Consider the following 25712-nt stretch of genomic DNA (forward strand, 5'->3'; position numbering starts at 1 on the left):
CACACGTACACTTCAGAGCGGCGGTACCACGCGCCGCTCCAGGCCGCCGCGCAGAAAAGTAAAGTTCAAAAGTAAGGTAACGGTTTATAGGACAGTCCTTTGTGAGACTTTTCTGTGTAAGTGTGGCAAAGCCTATTGGCTTTAAATCACAAAAGTTTATGTTTCCGTAAAAATGCTTAGAAATTTTTGGAATGAGCACGGCGGAATGCAAAACTAAACATCCAGAAATAAGTTACTACTAAGTTTTTTTTTAAATGCCTTCTTTGGTTAAAAAGAGCAATGTGTGTACTTGTGTAATAACTTGTGATGGGAAGTAGGAAAAACATCAATAAAACAATGCATTTTGTTGATTTATTTATTTCATGACAAAAGTAGGTACAAATAATTTCAAAGTAAAATACTGATATTTCTGTACATAACACGCACAATGGGCTGCTCTCACTGCCTTGGCAAGTTCCACAATTTACGTATTCCAAAATCCTTTATCATCAAAAATATGTGGCAGATTATTTTCAATTATATAATATTTATTATACTTGATAATTTGCTAACAATTCCGGCCCTGAGCAAAACGGCACCTGGCGCCAGTAAAAAACTAACCAAATTAGATTATTATCAGTGCCTTGACTCCTTGGCAAATCGGTGCCCAGAGCAGACTACTCCAATTACTACTGCACAGGACCGGCCCTGAATATTCATTCCAAGGTACTCCTTATCATTTTGTACTACCCAATAGTGAAAATGAATGAAAATAATTTATTTATGATTAAAATTTAATGTTATTTTTAATTATTTTTTACTTTTAGGTTTTATACATAATAAAAATATTATTTTGAAGCTTTTGATCACATTTTTACTAGGACAGGATCTTGCTAATTTACTAGTACCTTGCTAATTTTCAGTACAGATTTGAGATTCCGTATAAGACAATTTAAGGCAAAACTTAAAATATATTATGTAATTATTTCATAGTGACTTTTGTCTCACAAATACTCTCATAATATTGTGTAATGAGTTATTAAAATTCGCTTCAAAATAAAGAACACTCGTTTTTTTTTACAAAAAAAAAGAGTGAAAGGATAAGATAAAAGTGTTGAGGATTTATAAGATATAAGATATCATAATCAGATCTGATCTGAGCCATTAGAAAACACAGCACTAATTTTAAAAATGATTTACGACAATTTAATACAGGTTTCAAAACATGACCTGTTTACTGTTCCTTTTCCCTTCTAATTAATTTAATTCCTTTTATAATAATATACATAGTGTAAAATTTGACTTGCGCAACCACTCATTGGAATGCATTTGATGCACAAGTCCCGCATTCCCATTAACTACTATGTACATAACAACAAAATATCCAAAAAGATTAATTTCTGATCTAGAAATAATAGGAAATTATGGAATGCTTCAAAATTAGAAGAATGAAGTCTTTGAAACGTGGCACTTTGACACATGATGATGAAGTGATCTGTTGATGTTAATTTCATAGCGTAAGCTAATAATAAATCCATCTAAATTAAGCATAAATTTAGCTAATTATGTAATATCATGATTTCATTATCCATCCCAACTACCAGCGGAGAACAGTTCTAGGTGAGCCTCCTCTCTAACATTCAGAAGTAACATAGAATCCTTCAAGGCAAAGGGTGGAAAGTTAGCTCAGTTTGCGACTGGACAAAGAGCTGGTTCAGCTGCGACGCCAGTCCAACATTGTAGACCTTCACCACCTTGGCCACAGGAGATTCCGGGTCCTTCTGGACTATCGCCACTCCGGAGACCCGCATGAGATGGACCTCGGAGTCCACGGAACCTCCTCCGGTGGTGGCCAGCTTCATGTGGCAGGTGACGTCCACTTGGATGTGCTTGACCACGGACTTCCTGGTCTTACCTGGGACGGTGATGAGCTCCGTCTTCAGCTCTATCTGCGGAAGGTCGGCGCGGAATACTTGTGCTTCTCCCAGATGTTCCTGCAAAGACAAATAGCATTCTATCATATTCCTATAAATTTAATAACGTTGTTATACATTTTAAAATCTAGATTGATGTTTTTAGTCGGGACGCGATACGACACAACGGACAGGGAAGTCAAGTTTTGTAATATAATAGATGTAACCTGTCTATTTGTGCCACAATGCGAATCTATACTTGTTAGAGTGACATCCAAAAACGGTTAAGGTTAAACTCTAATCTACACGTTCGTAGGTGTCGAATTTAATTATTTTATTAAAAAGCTCTTTTGCAAGCTATGCTTTAAAATCTAAAGACAAATTATTTGTTTGCGCCCATACGTACGCAATATGAATTTGAATAAATAGTCTGTATAAAAAAATTAAATCTTTCAAGAAAGGCGGTACAAACACAATATTGTATCGATGATTCAATCCATTATTGTATTTGTATGGCTTTCTTGAAAGAATTGAGTGTTTTTACAGACAGTACTATTTATGTATTCATATTTATATTGCGTGTGTACGGGCGCAAACAAATAATTCGTCTTAATATTGTAAAGCATAACTTGCAAAACACGTATTTAAAAAAAATATATAAATTAACGCCATCTACGAACACATAGATCAACCTTAACCTTAAAAACAAATATTACAGATTATCGTCAACTTCACACAACACAAAATATTGTTGAAGACAATATTAGTGATTTCTAAACGAAAATCTGAAACAGAAAAATCAGAAAAGGAAACGGTCACATCTAGGGTCCCATTAGCTCAGTCGGTAGAGCACTGTCCCGGAAAGACAAGGGTCCTGGGTTCGAGTCCCAGATGTGACCGTTTCCTTTTCTGATTTTTCTGTTTCAGATTTTCGTTTAGAAATCACTAATATTGTCTTCAATATTTAAATATTACAATTTGAGGTTTTACTCAATAAAGTAATTCCGAAAAATAAATATTCATTCTAGACTTGCAGAAAAGTCAACAGATGTCGCACATTAAAAATTTAAAAAATTAAGATAGGTTTATCTAAAAAGACGCTGTCTGGATTGCATTTAGTTCGGGTTGAATCTTGCGATCATACATAAAGATAGTTGCCAATAAAAATGTGCGGTGAAAAAATGAAGACACTGTTAGTAGTTCTTATTCGAAGTATGATACAGTTAAAAGTGACCGAGGGGAATAGGGTCCCATTAGCTCAGTCGGTAGAGCACTGTCCCGGAAAGACAAGGGTCCTGGGTTCGAGTCCCAGATGTGACCGTTTTCTTTTCTGATTTTTCTGTTTCAGATTTTCGTTTAGAAATCACTAATATTGTCTTCAATATTTAAATATTACAATTTGAGGTTTTACTCAATAAAGTAATTCCGAAAAATAAAAAAAAAACAAAATATTGTTTTTCTTATACGTAAACCTCAGTTTATAAGCAAATGTCTATCAATATACTAAAGACATTGTTTTCATATAGCTATTTATGGATGAGTGGGTGCTGTGATTTAAGTTAATCCATTTTGGTTGTTTTTGTATTTGCAGAACCACTCATTTCAAGTGGTATATTACAGTGTGTTTTTCATTTTTAAATAAGTTTATTGTTTTGTGTTGTTTTAACTCACCCCGTTAGCGGTGACCTCAAACTTCATCCCTGAGTGCAACGCGCGGGGCTCGAATCCCACCCCGTCGGCGTGCGAGTCGGACCAGAAGTAGTTCTCGGGAGCGTTGAGTGTGTCGGGCTGGAAGGTGAGGCGCTTGCCATAGCCGATACCTACGGCCATCAGCAGCAGTGAACGATCCTGGAACAGGCGGCGGCGCAAGCCCACTGGACGCACGCGGTAGTGGAAGCCGGCGATGATCCGAGGATCCACATAGGTTCCTGGAAAACATAATCAATTCGTAATATTTAGAGTTGTAGAATATTCTGTAGAGTGCTATTCTATCAACTATCATGTTGTTAAGCTTGAGAACTTATTCAAATTTTGAAAGAAAGCTGAAACACACACAGAATCAGCGTTTGAAGGGGACCTTTCAAATGTGAAAAATAATAAAAAGGCGCTGAATGGCCACTTGATGACAATGTTGCATTTGAATTTCTGTAAAACTTTCTGGTTCTAAATGTCAATGCATCTTCAACTTTGGAACAAGGTACCAATATACTAGTGCTTGCTTTATTAGGTTTCCGTTAATATAAGGTTTTTTTCTCTCATTGTTTTAAATAGAGATTTAGATAGTGTTAAGCGGTTCACTGGTTCACACAGTGTATTTGGATCAAATAATATGACTGTAACGAAATCAATTGTAGATATTAAGGACGGGTTGTTTCGGAGAATTCAAACAATTCTTCAAAATTCAAAGTTCATTTTCAAGTTCTGTGAAAGATACTAACCTACAACTGGAAGTTCATAATTCTCCAACCCAACAATAGTGTAGCGCGTGGGTACGTCAGAGATCAACTCCCCAGACACTGTGGTCCTTCTGAGGCAGGATTGTATGCCTGGCTTCAGCTCGTATCCCTTCTTGCTACACTTCACCCCGATGGACACGTTCAGCACCTTAGTGACTGCGGCCGCCTTCTGTCCGCGGCACTTCTTTAGCACGGCCACTCCATTCACGGGGATCACTTTGGTCTCCCCGTTCTTCTCGTACCACTCTACTTTGCAGAGGGTGTAGATCTTGACCTTCTTCTCGATGGATCCATCTGTGTTTATCACCTGCTCCAGTTCAATTTGCTCCTTCTGTAAGATAGCATAAAATTAAGTAAACCATATCGCTGACCATTATCAATAAATCATAGATATGTACATACTGTACTACACCATGCAGCTATGGGCATCTTCAGACCAGTACCAGTTTATTTACAACATGGTAAACAACCTAATAGATTGCTGTAGGATAAGTTATTTGTGACCTAACAGACGAAATTCTTCCTCAACAGTGCCTTAGGAAAAAGCATACCTAGAGACCACAGTGAAAATCTGAAAGCTAAGTCACGTAGCTGATGCTCGGACAGGATCGACTTGCCACTGGGTCTACCAGGTTTCTATTTGCCTACGTCACGAGATGGTGGAGAAGAAAGGTCTTTGAGGACTGGTAGTGTTATTGTATACACAAGGACCAATAACTTATAACAGTGGATAGAATGACTAACAAACAAATAAGGTGATCTGAATGTCAAATCCTTTTGACTTTGAATATTATACGGGACTGCAGATAAAACATTATAGATTCAAGATTCACTATCATAGTTTTTAGCCAATAAATACAGATGAAATTTGCAATCTTTACTTTTGTCATTTGATTTACATGGGCGGATGTTCTACAGACAGAAGTGTTATGTAATATTTACTAGTGAATCATCTTTATTATATTTACCTGCAATTGCACAACTTCCAGAGTGCCCTGTGCCTGATGGTTGGTATCAAACACCGTGAACTTCTCTCCAACAGAGACAGCCTCAATCTCAAACCCATAGCCCTCCGGTCTGGAGTCGCTCCAGAAGTAGTTGTCATTATCATTCAGGGTCGAGTCCACAGGGTCAAAGGTAAACCTCCGGGCGTAGCCTCGTCCAATACTCAGCAGCGTTAGAGCTTTATCCTGAAATAGGCTTCTTGGCTTCTTAGAGCTTGCGGGTGTATTCAATGCCTGCAAAAATTCAAAACATGTTACTTTTTCAAATCTAAACAATGAACTATACATCTTTTTAAGAGAGGGACTAATTTTACATGGTGTTTTTTTATGTTTGTGATGTGTAGGTTTTAAATTTTTCCATTTCATAGCTCAAAGTGTAAGAGAACATACTAAATGAGATTTGATGCCCTTCAAAACTGTTGGTTGTGATTATTTTTACCGTCAGATTAAGTTTACATGAAAAATTATATTGTTGGTCTCAGTTACTGATAATTGCATCATAGAAAATCACCGATATTGGAGACATTTTATTTTTAATTAGCATCTCTACGCATTGTTATATTTCTTGTTAATTAGACATTTTTTTGGGGTTACGAACTAAGTTGTAAGGTTAAATCTAAGTTAAATAAATAATAATTACTATTGTTCCTCCAAAATAAAAGTTTTCAGTTTGATGCAATGATCTGTAGTGAGGTAGCAAATCTACTTATGTCTAAATGAAAAATCTGGTGTTGAGAGAACTTGTGGTTTAGAGAATAATCAGAGATGATTTAGCAGGGAGTCGAACCCAATTTCCAGACATGTCGAACAAGACTTGAACATGAAAGTACAATCACAACAAGGAGAAGGGAAGCATCACACGACACATGAGATGAGACAAACAAAGCTATGATGGATGAAAAAAGGATTTGAAAGTTTGTATCTTATTTAAACGTTTTCTGCAGTTGTCTGATAATTATGTTTAAATACAATGGAGTACAATAATCAATACATTTGCATTAAAATAAAAGAAAAAACGACTCACGTTGTCCGTTATGGACCAAGGCCACCAGCCCTAATAACGCTTTTTACTGGAATTCAAAACAAATACATTTTATGGGCGAACTTGGTCGCCAATATGCCAACTGGAACCAATCTATATATTTGCAGTGAATACAAGATATGCTTATTACCGCTGCTAAACTACACCGATCGTTTAATTGGCTTTGCCGGTACTTGGATACATACTTCACACTTGCATGCATGGAACAATAACCCATTCTTTTGATTGTTTGTGAACAAAGTTTTATTTTGAGCGGTTCACCGAAAGCGATAAGTTTTCTTGAAACACAATCACTAATCGCATTCAAACATATCCCTCGCAAATTTCAATACAAAATAGTAGATTACATTCTTTATTTCTTAGAAATGGGTTTGTGTTCGTTTGTAATATCCACTCGAGCTTTCTGCATTGAAATTCAATAATCAAAAATACTGAGAAGGAACGAAAAAAAAATTCATGTTAGTGAAACTAATCAGTTAATAAGAATGCATTCAACGCCTTACAACTTCTGAGAAAAATGTATTTATTAATTTTAATTGAAGGCAGTACCCGCTGCAATAAATCACTTTGCAATCATTTCATCAATTTAATACCATCAATTTTTCAATCTTGCATTGACACAGTTGAGCCATTCAATCATTAACCGTTTGAGTGCTGGGCATTTTTTCATAATACATATATGTACTAAAATTGGGTGTTAAAAAATTGTTGAACGTATTTTTGCTGTGAAATCACGGCTCGCAATTCACTATTTTTGTAATTGAAATAAGCGATTTAAAAAAAAAAACGCACACCACACGTACTACCTCGCATGCCGAACTCTCAAAGCGTGAAGCAACAAACCGCGGACGCAGCGTACCAGAATACCAGAGATATACTGCGCATTGTGTCGTAGATATATCGACGACACGCAATTTATGATAGATATTCGTTCATCAAAATATCGACGATACGCATTCAAACGGTTAAAGACATAATTTGTGTGTTCATAAATGTAGCTCATTCGATCATGAAAGACATAATTTGAGTGTTCAGGAATGTAGCTCATTCAATCATGAAAGACGTAATTTGAGTGTTCATAAATGTAGCTCATTCAACCATCAAAGATTTGATTTGAGTGTTCATAAATGTAGCTCATTCAATCATGAAAGACATAATTAGAGTGTTCATAAATGTAGCTCATTCAACCATCAAAGATTTGATTTGAGTGTTCATAAATGTAGCTCATTCAACCATCAAAGATTTGATTTGAGTGTTCATAAATGTAGCTCATTCAATCATGAAAGACATAATTAGAGTGTTCATAAATGTAGCTCATTCAACCATCAAAGATTTGATTTGAGTGTTCATAAATGTAGCTCATTCAATCATGAAAGACATAATTAGAGTGTTCATAAATGTAGCTCATTCAACCATCAAAGATTTGATTTGAGTGTTCATAAATGTAGCTCATTCAATCATGAAACACATAATTAGAGTGTTCATAAATGTAGCTCATTCAACCATCAAAGATTTGATTTGAGTGTTCATAAATGTAGCTCATTCAATCATGAAAGACATAATTAGAGTGTTCATAAATGTAGCTCATTCAACCATCAAAGATTTGATTTGAGTGTTCATAAATGTAGCTCATTCAATCTTGAAAGACATAATTAGAGTGTTCATAAATGTAGCTCATTCAACCATCAAAGATTTGATTTGAGTGTTCATAAATGTAGCTCATTCAATTTTTTTTTTTTTAATTCAAGAAACTTATATTTTAGCTCGGTCTAGTTGAGTTTGCCAATTATTTATTATTTTTTCCGAAGATGCTAGCCTTATGATTTGGGACACATGACAGGTGAAAGATGCCGGATCTTCCTAACTCGTTGACTCTTTGTGCAATCTTTGTTAAAATAATATGCTATCTATAGTAGGGTGTCCCAAAAAAATTAAAGTTGTTATTTTTGAACGCATACCCTCTAATTTTGTTTTAATAATAAAAAAAAACTTGTAAAAAAAATTTCGTTTACTTTGGACAACTGCAACCCGTGCCGACTTGCATCGAAAGATGTTAGTACTTGTACATTAAGACGCCGGCGAGCAAACGTGTTGATGAGCTTGTAGTAACTTGCTTTTTTGTTAGTAAACGAAAATCACTGGTTCAGGCAAGATGTGGTTAGATTTACGCACTTCTAAAAAGAGTATATTTTTAATAGGAGTCGTAAAACACCAAATATCGGGTTCTAAACTACCATCTAATGGACAAGTTCTTGAAATTTTGTTCTACAATATCCGGAAAGTGAATTTAACTGTCAATTTATACCAAATATAGCCATAGTTGGTATTAAAAGCTGTGTTTGAAGTAAAAATCAGTCAAGTGACTACAAGCCCTGACATACCACTCTTCAAAAAGTTTCGAGATAACTGTAAAAATGTTGATCCCGATAAAATTCAGTGCTACAGAGAAAATCTCACATTGCACCTAACCGCTTCCGAAATCGATGATTTGCCTGACTTTTACCGTACTGCATTGACAACAAAAATACTTGGAGATGACTATTGAGAGTTTTTAGAGCTCTGTGTGATAGTTTTAGGTGGAGATACAGCGAGAAAATTTAAGATTCGGCCTCCAGGTGCTCGATGGATGGCAAAGGCGCTTTATTCCTTGAAAATATCATTAATTTGTGCGCAATTTAAAATTACCGGTAAGTATAAGAGGGCACTTTTAGACGTTTGCCTGTTCATAGTAACATCTTATGTCAAGCCATGGTTACAATGTATTATAGCAGTTAAACCACCTTACCAGGACTTGTGCTTTTTGAAATCGATGAAGGCTTACGAAAAAATTGATGAAAACATCTCAATGGCAGCTTTATTTCTGTTCAGTAAGCAGTTATGGTATTTGACCGATGAAGGATCTATTTTATCGCTGTTTGAAGACGCTGTGGATCAAACTAAAATAAAAATGCTCGAAATATCAAAAAAATAATTTATCAACCCATGACAAACGTTATATCCCATCGAAGGAAGATCTTGATGGTAAATTGTATGGTAAGTTTATTAAGTAGTTTAAATTATGTTTTGTATTGAGGTGTTTGTTCATATCATAATTTAGTGACTTTTGTTTCAGAGAAAAATATTTACGACTTCATTTCAGTCAAGAGCAAGTATTTGTTTGATCGTCTGAAAACAGATGCCAGTTTTCTTAACGAATTCCCTACGATGTGGTCAAATAATGCTTCGTATCAAGAAGTCATAAAGAAGGTGTTGCCGCTGAGGGTAGTGAATGATACAGCTGAAAGAACTGTTAAGTTAATGCAAGATTTTCATGGCTTAATCTCACGGTCGAAGAGGAACAAAAATAATTTTTGTTACGATGCGTTCAGGAACACCGGAAGATTTATCCTGACTGTAAAAAACAAACTATGAAGACCAAATTGAATCAATAAACCATTTTTAAATATAAAATACTACATAATTGAACATTTGTGCATTTTTAAATTTTATTTATCCATCAAAAATGAAAGTTGAAAATCCTTCCATATTAACTCTGTACCATATGTTTGGCATCAAGTCGGCACGGGTTGCCGGTGTTTAATCAAAATAATATTTATTAAATGAGTTATTCGGATCAAATGAAATAAAATAAGAGGGTATGCATATTTAAATTCATGAAAAAAAAATTCTTCCTTATGTCCTGGGACACCCTAATCTATAGGAATGATGACAGGTTATAATAGAGAATGATATTTAAGAGGAATGGTAATAAGCAGATATAACATGAGATTGTAGTCAGTATTGGATGCAACTTAAGCGGTAAATTTTTCTTAATATCTAAAACAGTATTTTCAAAACTCAATCGTTGAATAAAAATAAATGAATAAGAAAAACGCATTTCAACATTGCTGTTCCACAAAACTTTCACTATTCAAAAATTTATAAAAGATAAATACAACTCGAAATTTTTTGCGAAACTCTTATTTTTTTAATGTTATTTTTTTTATACTGTGTGAATTTCAATGTTGAAATGATGTTTTAAAATAACTTTACAGTGAAAGATAAGTGGGTATACTCACCAATCTACCCTAAAATTATTATTTTATCAAAATAATCATCTTTGTTTTATGCCCAAAACATTTGATATTTTGATTGAAATATCAAAAATCAAACGCTTTGAGGAGTGTCTTAAAACAATGCAGTAATTCAGATCAACCTTTAAGCTTTTGTATAAATGCACACAACATGTAAAGCTTCACATGAAGAAATTTGCACCACTGCCCACAGGCAATAATAAATTTATTTATATTTTCAAAGCAAGCAAAAACATAAGAAAGCACAGTAATTTTGTTTTACACCACTTTTTAATAACAGTTTTGATGCTCACTGGAAATCAGTGTGACTCCTATATTTATATTGTTATGGAATCAACTAACCTCTCGGCGAGTATGGCCGTACTATTACGATCAGAACAAAATACTAGCCAAGGAGTATGGCTGTACTATAGCGTCCTTGATTATTATGATCGAATAAATAATAATATTTTTACATTGCTAGATTTTGAGAAAACTATGGTTTTGCATTTAATTCTTTTTTATTTGTGTACTTCAAAAATGCTCACTCATTGGACACAGTTTTGTTCGAAAAAGCTCACTCTTCGAGAGGTTAACAAGCTTTCTAGATATGACAAGACTAAAACTGTAATATCTCAGTCACATTATGAGAAATGTCAAATACAAGATGACGACCCCAAATCTTGTGAATTTGAAACCTATGTGACAATTGCGAGTGCAATTCCGGACTGCAATCATAAGGGTCAAGACTACCCCGATGATAGAGGGCTCCATAAGTAGAATAATTAGCTCTGATGAAGCTTGAGTAAAAAATAAAACCGGTCGACATCAAAATAAAATTAGCTCTGATGAAGCTTGAGTAAAAAGTAAAACCGGTCGACATCAAAATAATTAGCTCTGATGAAGCTTGAGTAAAAATTAAAACCGGTCGACATCAAAATTATGAATAAATAGTGTTGTAAAAACCATGTTATTGCTTTTTTACTTGATTTAAAAGTTAGGCCAGATGCGTATGGATGATTTTTGTTTTATAACTATTTCAAAATCCACTGTAGTATGTGAAGGTGCACGCATGTGGCGAAGTGACATTAAGGTGACTTTTTATGGATTTTGAAACAGTTGAATTGAACAGTTGTCACAACAACGAAAATGTTGTTGTGACAAAAGTTACCAGTGCGCCTGGCAGTACAATTATTTTGTCAAGTAATGAAATTGATTGTGTGCAATGTTGAAAAGATCTCCCTGCCAAATATTCTATCACCTTTCATCGAATCATGAACCGCAAACACTTAACCCTAAGGCGGTATGGTACGATTATGAAATCTCATCTCACCTGAAGGGGGCGCACTCGGTATCTGAAGCCGGTGTGGACGCGGGGGTCGACGTAGACACCCACCACGGGCAGCTGGTGGGGCGCTAGTGGGGGCACTGCGTAGATGGCGGGGATGTCTCCCAGGGCTCCAGCATCCAGAACAGTGGGGCCGCGGCTGATCTTACGCTTGGGACGACCGAGACTCTCCAACTGACCCTGGAATAATGTTAAAATAATTATTTAATCAATGAAATAATAATTTCAGGGAAGACGAAAACTAAGGTGGTAGATACTCTCAGTATTTTGACGGCCGGCATAGTCCAGTGGTAACGCATTGGACTGCCATTCCGAAGGTCGCGGGTTCGAACCCGGCGTGCGCAAATAAATTTTATTTGATTAATTTGTGTTATTTCACAATTAATTAATTAAAAATAATATATAGTATATTTGCGGCACGTTCCAGAGTGGAAGATACTCTCAGTATCGCCCTGGTGTAAGACAACCATTCAGAATTGAAACGTTGCTCCAAATGGCTTTAGCCGTGTTTAGTGACTAGATCTGAATAGCCAGGTACTTCCCCACCTTCCTCTTTCCCTTCCCCACTTACCTTCAGCCTCACAACATCCCCCAATTGGGGATGCCATAGTCTCACTGGCTCCAGACGGGAGCAGTTGGGACTCTTGTGAGGTATTCACTATAAAAAAAATAAAAAAAAGTATCGCCAGGGTGAAAGACTAACATTAACTCCTGAATGCTGTATTTTTGAAGGAAGGAGTGCACCTGGAAGCTTGTAGAAGCTTGAAGCTTGTCTTTACCACCTTCAAATCAAACGCGTAAACAAGACTTAAAGCTACCTATCGTGTTGATCTAAAAATAATTACTGTTGCTGTTATGAAATGTATATGTATGTGTGTATACATGTATGCATGTAGGTGCATACATGTACATTATTCTTTACTTACAGTGTTGTGTTCATCAATGTTGTGTTTGTCTGTAATTAGTGATAGTATCAACCAAGTTTAATTAATGTAATTGTATTTTGAGAGCTTTGATATGAATCACTGTTGACAAACCTAAGAGGAAAAAAAAAAAAAAAAAAAAAAAAAGAGTGAAGAGACCCATATTGAAGGGAGGAAACACAGAGGTCGGCAAAAAACGGCTTGAAAAGGCTTTAGCCATGTTTAGTGATAAGATCTGAATAATCAGATACTTCCCAACGTTCCTGTCGCATTCCCTTCAGTCTCTATATATCCCTATTGGCAATGCCACAGTCCTCACTGGCTCGGAGCAGTAGGGACTCTAGTGCGGTATTGAAGGGGAGGAAAGTGCTGGGATATAGAATAACTTATTATTTAAGTTAATATTTTTGCAAAAAAAAAAATTACGTTTCGTGCTTATTTTGCCTTTCTATGCCAAATTATATTTACTTGTTGCTTCTGAAATGCGCCCAGGCAATTTTTTACGGCAGTTCTATTCCAAAACATATTCCAGAACAGCAAGAATAAATAAATATATATATATTTTTTTTTAACATGAACTCCGCACTGGAGGCAGTGAAGAAAATAATATCCCTCAGGGCTTATGTTATGCTACGTCGAGGAAGGAACAAGAAAGAAAGGGAAGAAGAAAGTAAAGGAAGAAGAAAGAAAAAGAAGAAGAAAGAAAAAGAAGAAGAAAGAAAAGGAAGAAGAGGAAGTGTTTGTAAGGAAAAAGGTTAAAAAACATTGACTGGCGCATACAGCTTTACGATTCACAACCATAACGATTCTAATTTTTAACGTCGTTGAACCATTGACCAAAACATCAATGCGTTGAACAGTTTCAAATGTTGATTCCAAGTGACAATTTGTAACAATATTTCGATAATAAACAGCACTTTTCAAAAAATAAGGAATTTCGTGATTGGATCCAGTGACGGTCCTGGCCCAAGAAATACACAAAACGATTGCACATATTATATAGTCGTAAATTCACGCTATAAACGTGTTTAGACACTTAACAATTCAAAGCACCAAATAAACAATTCAAACCTCTAAATAATAATCACCAATGTACGCAATCAGCTTCTCCAGCAAGAAATCCATCAAATAGGGAAACTGATGAACTATTAACATTCTGAACTAATTCTAAAACGAAAAATTAAAACAACGATAAAACTATACAACGGTGTTTCAACAACTTCAAATAGTTTAACCAGATAATTTTTCTTTTACACTAACACCCAAAAGTGTGGGTTCTTTAACATCAATAATATCGAGTCACTGTTTTTATAAATAAAATTTTATTGGTGAGATCTATTTGTTGATGTTCCGTTTACGGAAGAGGGAAGATAAATGGCGAATTAGATCTACCTTTTGGTTTCGACCTTGTCCATCGTAAATCCGCTGCCAAAATTTGTGTCGTAATTTAATAATTATGCATCTTGCTTTTAGTATGCAGACAGATTAATCTTAGTAATACCAATCTTAGACGTTTTATTTGTTTGTATATCCCACTAAATATTCGCGCAAAATTTGAATAGTTTTTGTCTGGATTTCTAGTTCAGCGTAACTGTGTTTACTTTGCAGCGCCATTTTCTTTTTTGCCATTAACTTTGAAATATCATTTCAAATGTCTAAAAAAACGGCATATTTCTCAAAGTGTTCAACCAGAAAAACCAAAATGTTGAAACCAGGGAGAAGTCGGGTAGTGACTGCTAGTATAATTTTTCCTAAACCTCTGAAGAGATCAGAGATGTACTTTGTTTCAAATAAATCCATTTCAAATGGAAATGCAAAATGCAAAATGGGTATTTTCCATTTTGCATTTTAAATGCTTCTATAAAAACCATTTTGCATTTTAAATGCATTTCTCAATGCATTTTCCATTTTAAATGCTTTTTTGCAACATTCTTCCTACTATCTCCACTCATTTTTTTTTCATAAGCCCCAAATATCAGTCGGTCCTCAACCTAGCTATGAGAGATAATTTACATTTGTCAAGTTGCTCCCTGGTAGAAGCCCTGGCAATTGAATGATACCATTATAAAAAATACTGATTCAAATACTGAACATGGGGCCATGACGCTGTAATATTAAATATTAGATAGCAGTTTCTATGTTTTTACGTTGGCAACATTTGTCCCGCGCAAATATTTTGTGGTTCATAATCCGTAGTCGTGGCATTTTTTGATTTACCATAATGTAATATGTTTGTTCTACATTGATGTTCATTATTAAATGACAAAGCTGTTTAAAAATTCTATAATTATTTTAATTGTTTGACCTGAGAAACCATTTTGCATTTTCAATGCATTTTGAAAATAGGTATTTTGCATTTTGCATTTGAAATGCTTTTTTAAAAACCATTTTGCATTTTCAAATGGAAAAGTTTTGACCCATTCCCATTTTGCATTTCAAATGTTTTTGGTACCCATTTTGCACATCTCTGGAAGAGATGAACACCGACCCAAATTTAAAAGACCATAATACAGGGGTGAATCCAGCAAAAAGAAGGTATGTCACAGCACTTGCAGTTCCTAGACAATATCACAATTATTGAAGGTTTCTTTTAGTAATATAGTCCAATTGGAAGACCGCCATACTTGAATAGCTGGGTAGCTTGTTCCAATTAATTTGGACGCAGCAGGCTACTCAAATCACGCTGTTATGGTTTATGGTCAGTGCCAACTTTCGACGTAGTTCCGTTTCAAAATGGAAAACAGATTGATTGCTATTTATAGCAAATAGAAACCCTATCTGTGACACGATCCCACTAATGTACTTGTTATGATCGAGATGGCAGGAAGACCCATTGAGCTATTTATGTATCAATCATTTTGTTTGTCAAGCGAGTGGTATGAGTATAAAGATCCATCAATTCATCCCCAGTGGCTTATGACGTACTCGTTCATGGTCCATTGACGAACGCAGCGTGAAAAGTTCGCCACGTTTCTCTAATTGAAATTGCTTGTTTGGATGCTGTGATCTGCGGGTTATTGTGCGTGAAGCAACTGGGAAAATATCTACCGCAATCAATTACAGATGGAAGCCGCACGAAGCAAAAGAAAAATAAACCAATTTATCTAAATCTACTCTGTTGTAGCGAATCTCTACATCCTGTGAACTAGGTACTTGTCTACTTGCTAGAGCAAAGTCTGTCATTTTATCAATATGTTGTGAAAGATATAATATAAACAATAAATATACTTTTAAGGTACTTGAACCTTTAAATAATTTCTAAGAAAATTTTTACACATTCAACAAATTGAAAAGCAATCGTTAGTTTATTTATGGCAGTGTTATTTTTACAGAACTTTGAACAGAATTTGCATGGAAATTCATTCGAGACGTTTTTTATGGTACTGCAGACTGCAGAATAATTAACGTGTTTGTTTGAGAAGTCATTTTACCCTGTTCATTTCACTTGATTACATTAGGTGGGTAATTGATGAATAAAATTAATGATAAATCAATGAACTTTCGATGTTTTTAATATCATTCAAGATTAAATGTAACGTGGCATTTGGCACGAGATCTGAAAATGTTCTAAATGTTCGGATCAAAAGTTGAGGATTGCTACGTCAATAAAGGTCGGCAAAAGGTTAAAACATTATGAATATTTAAAATACTAATACGTGTGAAGGTAAATCATCAAAATATCTTAATAATAATCATCAATATCAGAGAGTTTTTTGCACATCTTTTTCGGTCCGGAATTTCTAGCGAACGCAACTACTTTACTACGTATTCAAAAATGAAATACGGTTTTTGAAAGCAGATGAAAGAATCGTTCGTATTTTAATAGGTATTACAAACGAACTATATGCAATAAAATAAATAAAATCAAACTTTTTTTCCAAAAAAATTTATAGTAAAAAATATATATTTATAGTAAAAAAATTATCGTAAAAAATATATAGTAAAAAAAATATATATATATTATTATATATAGTTTACATTTAAGAATCTAAGTAAGAATCGTGGCTCCCTTATCAGGCACAAGAGCTCCTCTTTTCTGATAAGGTATACATGACCAATTATGAACCTAAATATTATATTTTGCAAAATATGTATGTATTAATGTAACCCATATGATCTATATTTAAAAAAAAAACATATGAAAGCCAACATAGCTAAAGTTTTAAAAATGGCTTACCGTTGGTTTTTACTTCATACGAAAATAAAAATACATTTAGTTAGACAGACTACCTATTAATTAAAGGTTATGTGCACTTCACTTTTTTGTTTTATTTAAAATAATATTCTTCAAAAATGGCAAACCTTGACCAGGTGAACTATTTGGTGGTTTTCTGTTTTTTCTGTTTGTTGTTCTGGATTATTTCAAATTATAAACTTTTGAATGTAAGGAGAAAGCGTGGCGTTCTCTCTTGCTAATCTGTTTATATTATGTCTGACCATAATATAATAGAAGATAGAACAAGTTTTATGCCGACGTGTCATTGACCCCAGTGGTTTTAATGCCATAACCAATTTCTCAAATATTATATTTTTTCTTTTAAAATTTTGAACTTTAGCAAAATGAAAAATAAATAACAAGTCACAATAACAGTCAGTATGACGTAAAGCTCGCGTCATTATAAAGGGATACGGAATAACAAAAGCAGAAGAAAGATTGTGATACGAAAATAACACTAACAAAATAACCGACAAACACTATAAGCCAAGAAACACATCAAAATATTGATCTTGATAGAAAAAGCTGTGGAAATTTCATAACACCATTACTTAACGTTCGATAGCTTGCATTGCTTGATAACATAAACAGTTTTTTTTTTTAATTACCATAATTTTTTTTTTAACTTTAAACCCACACAGAAGGCCTTGAGGAACAAAATTTCTCTGTCATAATGTCATATTTGGGGATGCTGTGTGAGGGGGTCTTTTTTAAGGAAAGAAGGGCGAAGAAGTTCTGGGAAGGAAAAATGTATGAGGGGTGAGTAGGAATCTAGGGATCAGTATGTCCAGGAGTGACGGACGTATGAATATATCCCTCCCACCGTGGCGCAAGGCGATGGGTCGAGAGACCAGTTGGAGAGTTCAAAGCGTCGCTCCAAACTGTTCTCTCCCGATCTGGCACGCCACCCAGCTAGTGGACAGACGCATCCTGAACACATCTCACCCGATGAACCCGGGCAGAGATGTAGATTATTCAAAAAATGCCAGGGCGGCGGTACCAAAACCCGCCTCCAAAACTAGCAAATAATTATGATAAAGTTGCCTGTAAAATTATAAATAGCTCACATCCGTACTATATATTTGCTATACCATTTCATTAAAAAAATATCATTCAGTTTGGTTGGTTATAGTGGCCTTAAATCCAAAATTAAGTTTTGTAGGATAAGGCAAGCAGCCGACGATGCTGTTTCCAACTTAGCAACGATCAACGACAGAAGAATGTTTCTAGATTTTCAATCCAAGACCCAAAATTAGTTATCCAGTTAATAGGAGATTCTTGCTTGTGTAGTGGGTACTTTATCGTAGGACTACTGCAAGAGTTAGCGTGGAATACTGACAGGTAAACCATTTAGAACCAATTTGAACGATTATCGGTGGGCACATAACGTCCGTTCTCAGAAATGATTTGTCCATACGTTTACATCACGAAAAACACGTCATGAAAATATTCTAGAAGAAAATGGTAAAATTTGATTGGTGAGAAATTTACACACCACGAGCTTTTGTTTTGTGTGGGTGATAAAAACGTTTAAAATGTATTTAAATTTCTGAGATTCGAGTTATGTGAGTGGTACATTATTCTTTGAGTAGGTAGCAGATGAGCGAGGTATCAGTCAAATCTTTGGCATTCGAAAGCAGTCAGTCGTCAGTAGCCAGTAGAATGTTAGCAGAAAATAGAATACGATTATGAATAGATGATGCTGGCGATGATACTAACCGGCGTCAGTAGCAGGCGCCCATCCCACCCACACCTATAAGATGCTTACCTATTATTATAGTATAGGTATATTCATATTTATACCTACGTTGGTTGTTGGTACAGAAGGTCAGGGGTCGGCAAACTCACAACTCTATCTATATAAATAAAAATGTAAATGTTCGTTTGTTCAAAATCTTAAATCTCCGAAAGTTCTTCAATGATTGCTTTGAAATTTTGACAAAACGTTGCATTCGAATACACGTGTTTTTATATGCCTATATTATTTATTATGTCACATGCGACAGGTAAATACGTCTTTCTAAAACAGGACCATCTGTTGGACGTAAAATCAAGACGCGTTATTGTTTATTTATCTGCACAGACAGACCACAGGAACGCGTGACGGGGTACAGCTAGTAAATAATATGAATATTAAGTCAGACCAAAAAAGTTCCGAGTGTTTTATCGTTTTCTAGTATTTCTACTTCAGGGGTTAAATAATTATTAATTATTAATATCAAAATGAGACTTAATTGGCTCCGTTATAAGCGTTCAAAAAGAATAATAAGATTACTGAAGAAGGTTTGAAATATTTAAATGACCAAACGAGATGCGTTTTTAATAATGATTTTTTATTGGAATACAGATTATTTTCAAAACAAGTACATCTATTTTTACAGAGATTAAAAATTTTTGTGTTCAAGGGAAGTATGTTATATTACGGTAGAAATTCGGAATGCGGGGTTTTAAAATAAATTTGTAAATCCGTTTGGATGGAAACAGTAAAACTCTCGACTTCTGGTATCATACAATTTTTTAGCTTTTTCGCTATGGAAATTCCTGGTTAACATCATGGAATCAAATAGGGACTTTTAAATATACATGTAACTTAAAGAAAAAAAACAGAACAATGCTTAATTCATAAAAAAAACAGAACAATAATTAATACACATTTTTGATTTGTTCAAAAGGTTGGGTAAGTATGACAATAGGAAAAGGAAGATATTTTTATGGCCGATAATTTCAAAGATGCATGCACCAGAAGTTTACCACCCCTGGAATGTACAGACATGATTATGCAACCGTGCAGACACGTCTCCACAAGATGCAGGAGTGAGTCGCCTACGTCACTAGCGACCGGCAAAGCAACGTGGGCTGAGAAACCCTGGATAGGTTGGGTTGAGTTGGGACGGTGAGACGCCGAGCATAAACGCATACCGGACGGATATAGGCTGACGGAGACAGGGGTAATCAACAAGCTCACTAAATAAGCAAATAATTAATAATGTATTCAATTACTATTCTTGTTGCAAGTTCTTCGCCGACGAAAAACCAGATACAATAACTGGGATACGCAAGTCAAAACAAATCTGTGTTAAAAAAATATCATATTTAATAATATTGGCCGCTGAGATAAGAAAGGGTAGCTCTCAGAAATACGAACAAGCTGACGTTTTTATAATGACATTTTTCCCTCGCACACGCCATGGGCATAAGCATGAAAACAGTGAAAAATTTAAAGAAACACAGCTTGAGATAGCGCCAGCATTTAAAACTGAAAATATATTTTGAGAAGACTTCCCCATAAAACGTTATGTTATAATGCAAACAACTCAAATATTATTATCTTCAATTGTTGAACTTGGGAATCAAAACAAAATTATCAGAAGACCACAACCTCCCACGGAGATATAATTATATTATATAATATAAAACAATTATGAACAAACATATTATGTACCTTCCCAGGTAGACGCTCGTATAATAACAGTTGTAATGGTGAGGTTGAGATGAGTATCACGAGATAACCACGAACCAATAAACATTGCAATTAACCAGATTTTAGCAATCACCACTGCTTACTACCTACAGATAAAAATGATAACAAATCTCAAATTATTATTGATAATAATAATAATAAACCATGTAAATTATGGAAAACGCTCCATGGGGTGATAAACAAGATTGCATAAACATTACAAACACAATCGTAAATAACAATAAGAATAAGAAGAATATTCTCAACAATATAATTTCTTCCTGACATTTTAAAAATTTAAACTGATGTAGGTATGTGTTAAGAAATTTATTCATAATATAAAGATAATCTCTTCAAATCCATACAAGCTGTAAATTACCAATCTGTAATATATTTTAAAGTGCGATTATTTTTATTCCATAATATTTAAAATGAGTTAAAATAAATAATTTTGCAGAAACAGTTTTACTAATATTGGCGAGCTATAATAGGCACTTACAAGGTAGAGTAACAACTACCAGTTATTTATAAAACTACTGCGACGAAGAAAGATGATATCAACATTAAAAGCAAAATAATAAAAATTATACAAATATTTATCTTTTAATACCGATGATTTTTGTTCAAAATCTGAAAATTCTTCACTGATTGCTTTAAAATTTTGGGTAAAGTTTACGAATTCCGCTTCACGGTAAATACGCAATATTTCACTTTCAAATAAATGGATTTAGCTTTATTAATTTAAAACATGATTTATTATGTCGGGGGAGACGGAAAAATACGCACTTTTAATTTTGTTTATTAAGTCACTTACGCGATATGTCACACGAGATTTCAAAGAAACAAAATAATGTGACATTTGCCGGAAATACCACAACTAGTTATTTATCTAGCCAGTGCGCGGGTTAGGTACAGTACCTACCTACGAACTAATTCAGTTAAAGAAAATAAAATATTGAAAATATTAAATTAATGTATTTATATAACCTAACCTAATCTAACTGTGATTTTCTTTGCAATGCCCCTTTAATAACGCCTGCTCGCGTCCCCTTTAGAGTTACATCCCAGTTTTCAAGTAGTTTGTGGGCTACGCTAGGTTTGTATAGACTGGTTTGTGATTTAATTCTAATTCCTATTTTCCATGTTCTAACCTAACCTAATCTAAACTACCTAAGCGGAATACGTTTAATCACATTTTATTCTATTTGTTTGTTATTCGGGTTATTTTATTTAATTATATGTTGATTATTTGTTATAAATAATACATTGACTTACATATTAATATGGATTACTTATACACGATGATATTCTTTATTTTATATGGCAATACTAATTTTTTTTTGGTTAGCAGCAGTGTCTATGAAATATTTTGTAGGTATGAATTACGATATCATGAATATAACCAACTCTTGATATGAATATAGTCGCCGTCGGCGGCGCCGCATACTAATTGACATATCGCGTACGTGACTTAATAAACGAAATTAAAATTAAAAGTGCGTATATTTCCGTCTCCCCGACATAATAAATCATGTTTTGAATTAATAAAGCTAAATCCATTTATTTGAAAGTGAAATATTGCGTATTAAGAGTGAAGCGGAATAAGAGAAAATTAATAAATTTTGACACAATGCCAACGTTGCATTCAAATACGCGTGTTCTTTTATATATTTTTTAAACAGCGAAATCTTTTCGACGTAAAAGCAACAATATTGTTTCTCTATCTGCACATACAGACCGTTGCAACGCGTAGCGGGGTACAGCTAGTCAATGTAATAAAAATATTATTTATTAATCGCTGGGATTAGATAATAATATCGAATTATTTAATTCCGACATTCGACGGTCTGAAAGTGCCCTACTGTAATGAATATTGTTTTTATAATATATGTTTACATAATTAAATATAAATCACGCGTAAATTGCTATGGCAGTTAATAATTATTTGGTGTTTACAATCTGCGGGTCAAACTGCACATGAACTTGAATTAACATGATTGACAGATTGCAATAAATAATTGTTATTGGTTTTAGAATTAATTAGTTTGACCGGAGACCTTTTCTGTTTATAATAAGTAGATTGTAACGTACTAGTATCTCAATGATAGTCAATGTTAAAATCTATCGACACAAGTCAATTAAATCGACCTCATTTGACGCAAAACTTCAATAAATTAATAATAATTGAGCCCTTACCCGGGAGTAACAAACATTGTATCGAAAAAATATGCTTGTTTTGAGACAAATTGAAAAAAGGTTCATATTTAAAATACAATTATTGGTTGGTGAAGAAAGGCAATTGAATTAGAATTCAAATCAATAACTCGACAAAGAAAAGGGAAAATTTCAATAATAACAATGCGGCCAGAAAAAATAACCCATTTCGTCCTGTCCCTGGGGATAGTAAAAGAATTATTTGCCGTTTTAGCTGTTTGCAGCATATTGTACTATCTTTTCCGATTTTATGTCCGGGTTAAATCTTCCCCATAGGAAAAATTAAACCCTTCCACACACTTTTCCACAAATGATCATCTAGTCAATCAACATTATGAAAGTACATTATATAAGCAAAATAAATACAAAACAATACAAGAACAACACGTCAACTCACCAGAGATCAAATGGGAAAATAATTCACCGACCCAGATATTTTCATATCAGAGGGTTCAGCTAGGTAGAACTCCTAACAGTGCCTATAAATCCTACCGATCCCTCAGCATAAATATTTAAAAAAATCTTTCGTTATCCTACATGTATTTAAAATGACTGATTTTTATATATAATTTTTTTGGTAAATCTAATGCGCCTAAATTTTGAATGAGAGAGCTAGGTATAATGCCAGTAGTCGAAATTTTAATATTTATAAAATTATTATTAATGTGTATTAAAAAAACTGTTTGTGTCCCCTGATATTTCAGACCCCGTCACAGACGGTCGGGATTGCGTTGCGTCTGAATTTCAGCGACGTAATGAGTTGACTGAGTCACAAAACGGATTCATTTATTTCCGACCTGCAATCTTTAAGAATTCCGTAGAACAAAGTTCAATAGAGAAGCCAGACGGAAAAAAAACATAAATCATATCTTGGACAATAACACGATAACGGATAACACACTTGAGTATTATAATCACTCCATTACCTCAAAATAAATATTTAAAAATGATTAACTAACTAACTAATTAATCATCACTCCGTTTCTCCGCAGAGAGGACGGACCGCCAATCAACTCGGTCTCGGCACACACTCTTGACTCATTCACATTCATACATCGTGTCACACATACTCTTCTATTATTCTGACTCCTGACATGGCCCGACTCAAGTATCTGATTCACTTGGTCGTGCCACGTCTTCCTCGGGCGTCCCCGACTTCTGCTACTATTCGCATTTTGCATCATATATCCTCCTTACACTCCTTTCTTCGCTCATTCGTTCTACATGCCCAAACCATCTTAAGCGTCCCTTTCTTAATCTTACTCATTACGCTTACATCCGCCTTGCACTCTTTGCGGATCTCCACATTCCTCACACGATCATACATGGTTTTACCACACATACGCCTCAGGGATCGCATTTCAACAGCATTCAATCTACTTTCATCCTTTCTTTGCCAGTTCCATGCCTCACTTCCATACATCAGGGTAGGTATCAGCACTCCATTGTGGACTGCTAATTTCGCTTCTTTGCACATTTTTTTGTTAGCGCCAACTGCGTTTAGTCCTCCATTAATGGAGTTACCTGCATTTACCCTTCTTTCTATATCTCTGTTAGCCTTCCCATCTCTCGTAAACATACTTCCCATATTCACATTTGTTTTTTTTTTAAGGTTTTTTTTAAATGCTGAAATATGACAAAACTCAGATGTCACAATACTTCGTCATCAAAATCCTAGCTGATTATTTCCGTGAACTATATTTTAGTTAGATATTCTAGACTCTAGACGAAGCTGCTTCTGCAAGAGTAAACATCAAAAATAACAAAACTGTTAGGATAGTAAAATCCACAAAATGCGATTGTATTTGTTATTGTTTTATATTTGAGATATTTGGCAGAGTTGCCAGTATGTAGATAAACCTAAGTATTATATAATAAGTAAGGAGAGGATTATTTAAAATATAAACCCGGTTCACCCGACGAGACAGCTGGGGGGTTTTCTATTTGTGGAATCCGTGGACTGCATGAGATGATAGCGTGCTAGATATTGGGTAAGCCAACTAACCAAAAAACAATAAATATCACCACATACGCGAATTTTTAAAACGAAGTCTAAATGCACCTTTCGTTTGTTCCAAAGACTGCACGAATCGAGGAAGGAGAGGAATCCATCATATTCGATTAATTGCACAAGGTAGGTATCTATATAAAGATAGTTATTGTAATTATGTGTTATTTGATTAACAATTTCATTTAATTTTGATGTGGTAGGTACCGCAAAACCAGTGCCCGAATCCAGAAAAATTAAGGTTTGAAATTCCTACCTGGCTTCATCAGATCTTGTCACTAAACGTAGCTAAAGCCCTTTCAAGTAAATTGAATTAATTCTCACAATGTGCGATTGAAGTGCTCTAATGGTGTGTTTGTACGATTTAAAAAAATGATTGAGCGTCGTAGACAATATATTTTTGATTTAGATATTATAAACTAACCCAAGTTCCCGGCGTTGTCCGGGCTTTACGCAGAGTTTATTTTAAATCTCGTGTAGACAGTCGCCTTCCTCCTCTTGTTTTGAAGGTCAAGCGTGTAAAATTTATTCGTCTCGGAATAAAACTGCAGATTTGTATAAAAAATAAAGCCACGCTTTGTGCAAACAGTTTATATATAAACAATTTAGTAAAGTATTTTAAAGCACAATATGATATTATAATCGAGGAATGTCAGAACGTAAGCACATGCTTACGACACGTGTTGAACAGGAGACATAAACGTGTCTCCTCATTTGCCGGAGATGATATGGATTTGCGAATAATTGCGTAATTTAATGTCAGAATTAATGTAAAGGAAGTTATCCAAATGCTAATTTTATTATTTTGCAGAAGATAACCCAGCCGTACGACCTACAACATACTACCTATATACGCTTTACTGAAATTGACAGTCTGCATCATTTCTCTTGCTCGACCTTCTCCAGCGAGCAGATTAGAAGTTATACAGCTTTCACAGGAGTTGAAATAAGTAGGTTTATGGTAATTATTTTATATTTAATATCTACTGAGTGGACGATACCTGATGAAAAGGCATAAATCAGATTCAAAACGTTACTTGGCATGACTTTATCCGCGTGAAGTGATTAGTGATTAGATATGAATAAATATATCTGAT

The 25712-nt window shown here is 34.6% G+C and overlaps 1 protein-coding gene across 2 annotated transcripts in view; it reads right to left on the minus strand.

Annotated features, from left to right (window-relative positions):
* Nucleotides 1-341: 341 nt before the first annotated feature.
* Nucleotides 342-25712, minus strand: part of LOC149420419 (uncharacterized) — a 42481-nt gene continuing 17110 nt past the window's right edge. For both annotated transcript variants that reach the window (XM_089636700.1, XM_089636699.1), the window contains exons 4-8: nucleotides 11780-11974; nucleotides 5317-5586; nucleotides 4331-4679; nucleotides 3564-3820; nucleotides 342-1973 (exon numbers count right to left, since the gene is read on the minus strand). In XM_089636700.1, coding sequence (XP_089492826.1) covers nucleotides 1641-1973; nucleotides 3564-3820; nucleotides 4331-4679; nucleotides 5317-5586; nucleotides 11780-11974 — 1404 coding nt within the window. In that variant the 3' untranslated portion in view covers nucleotides 342-1640. The remainder of the gene's footprint in view (nucleotides 1974-3563; nucleotides 3821-4330; nucleotides 4680-5316; nucleotides 5587-11779; nucleotides 11975-25712) is intronic.

This window comes from Hesperophylax consimilis, chromosome 10, assembly GCF_061612785.1.
Source record: "Hesperophylax consimilis isolate HC1 chromosome 10, BYU_Hcon_1.0, whole genome shotgun sequence".
In the NCBI taxonomy this organism is placed as follows: domain Eukaryota; kingdom Metazoa; phylum Arthropoda; class Insecta; order Trichoptera; family Limnephilidae; genus Hesperophylax; species Hesperophylax consimilis.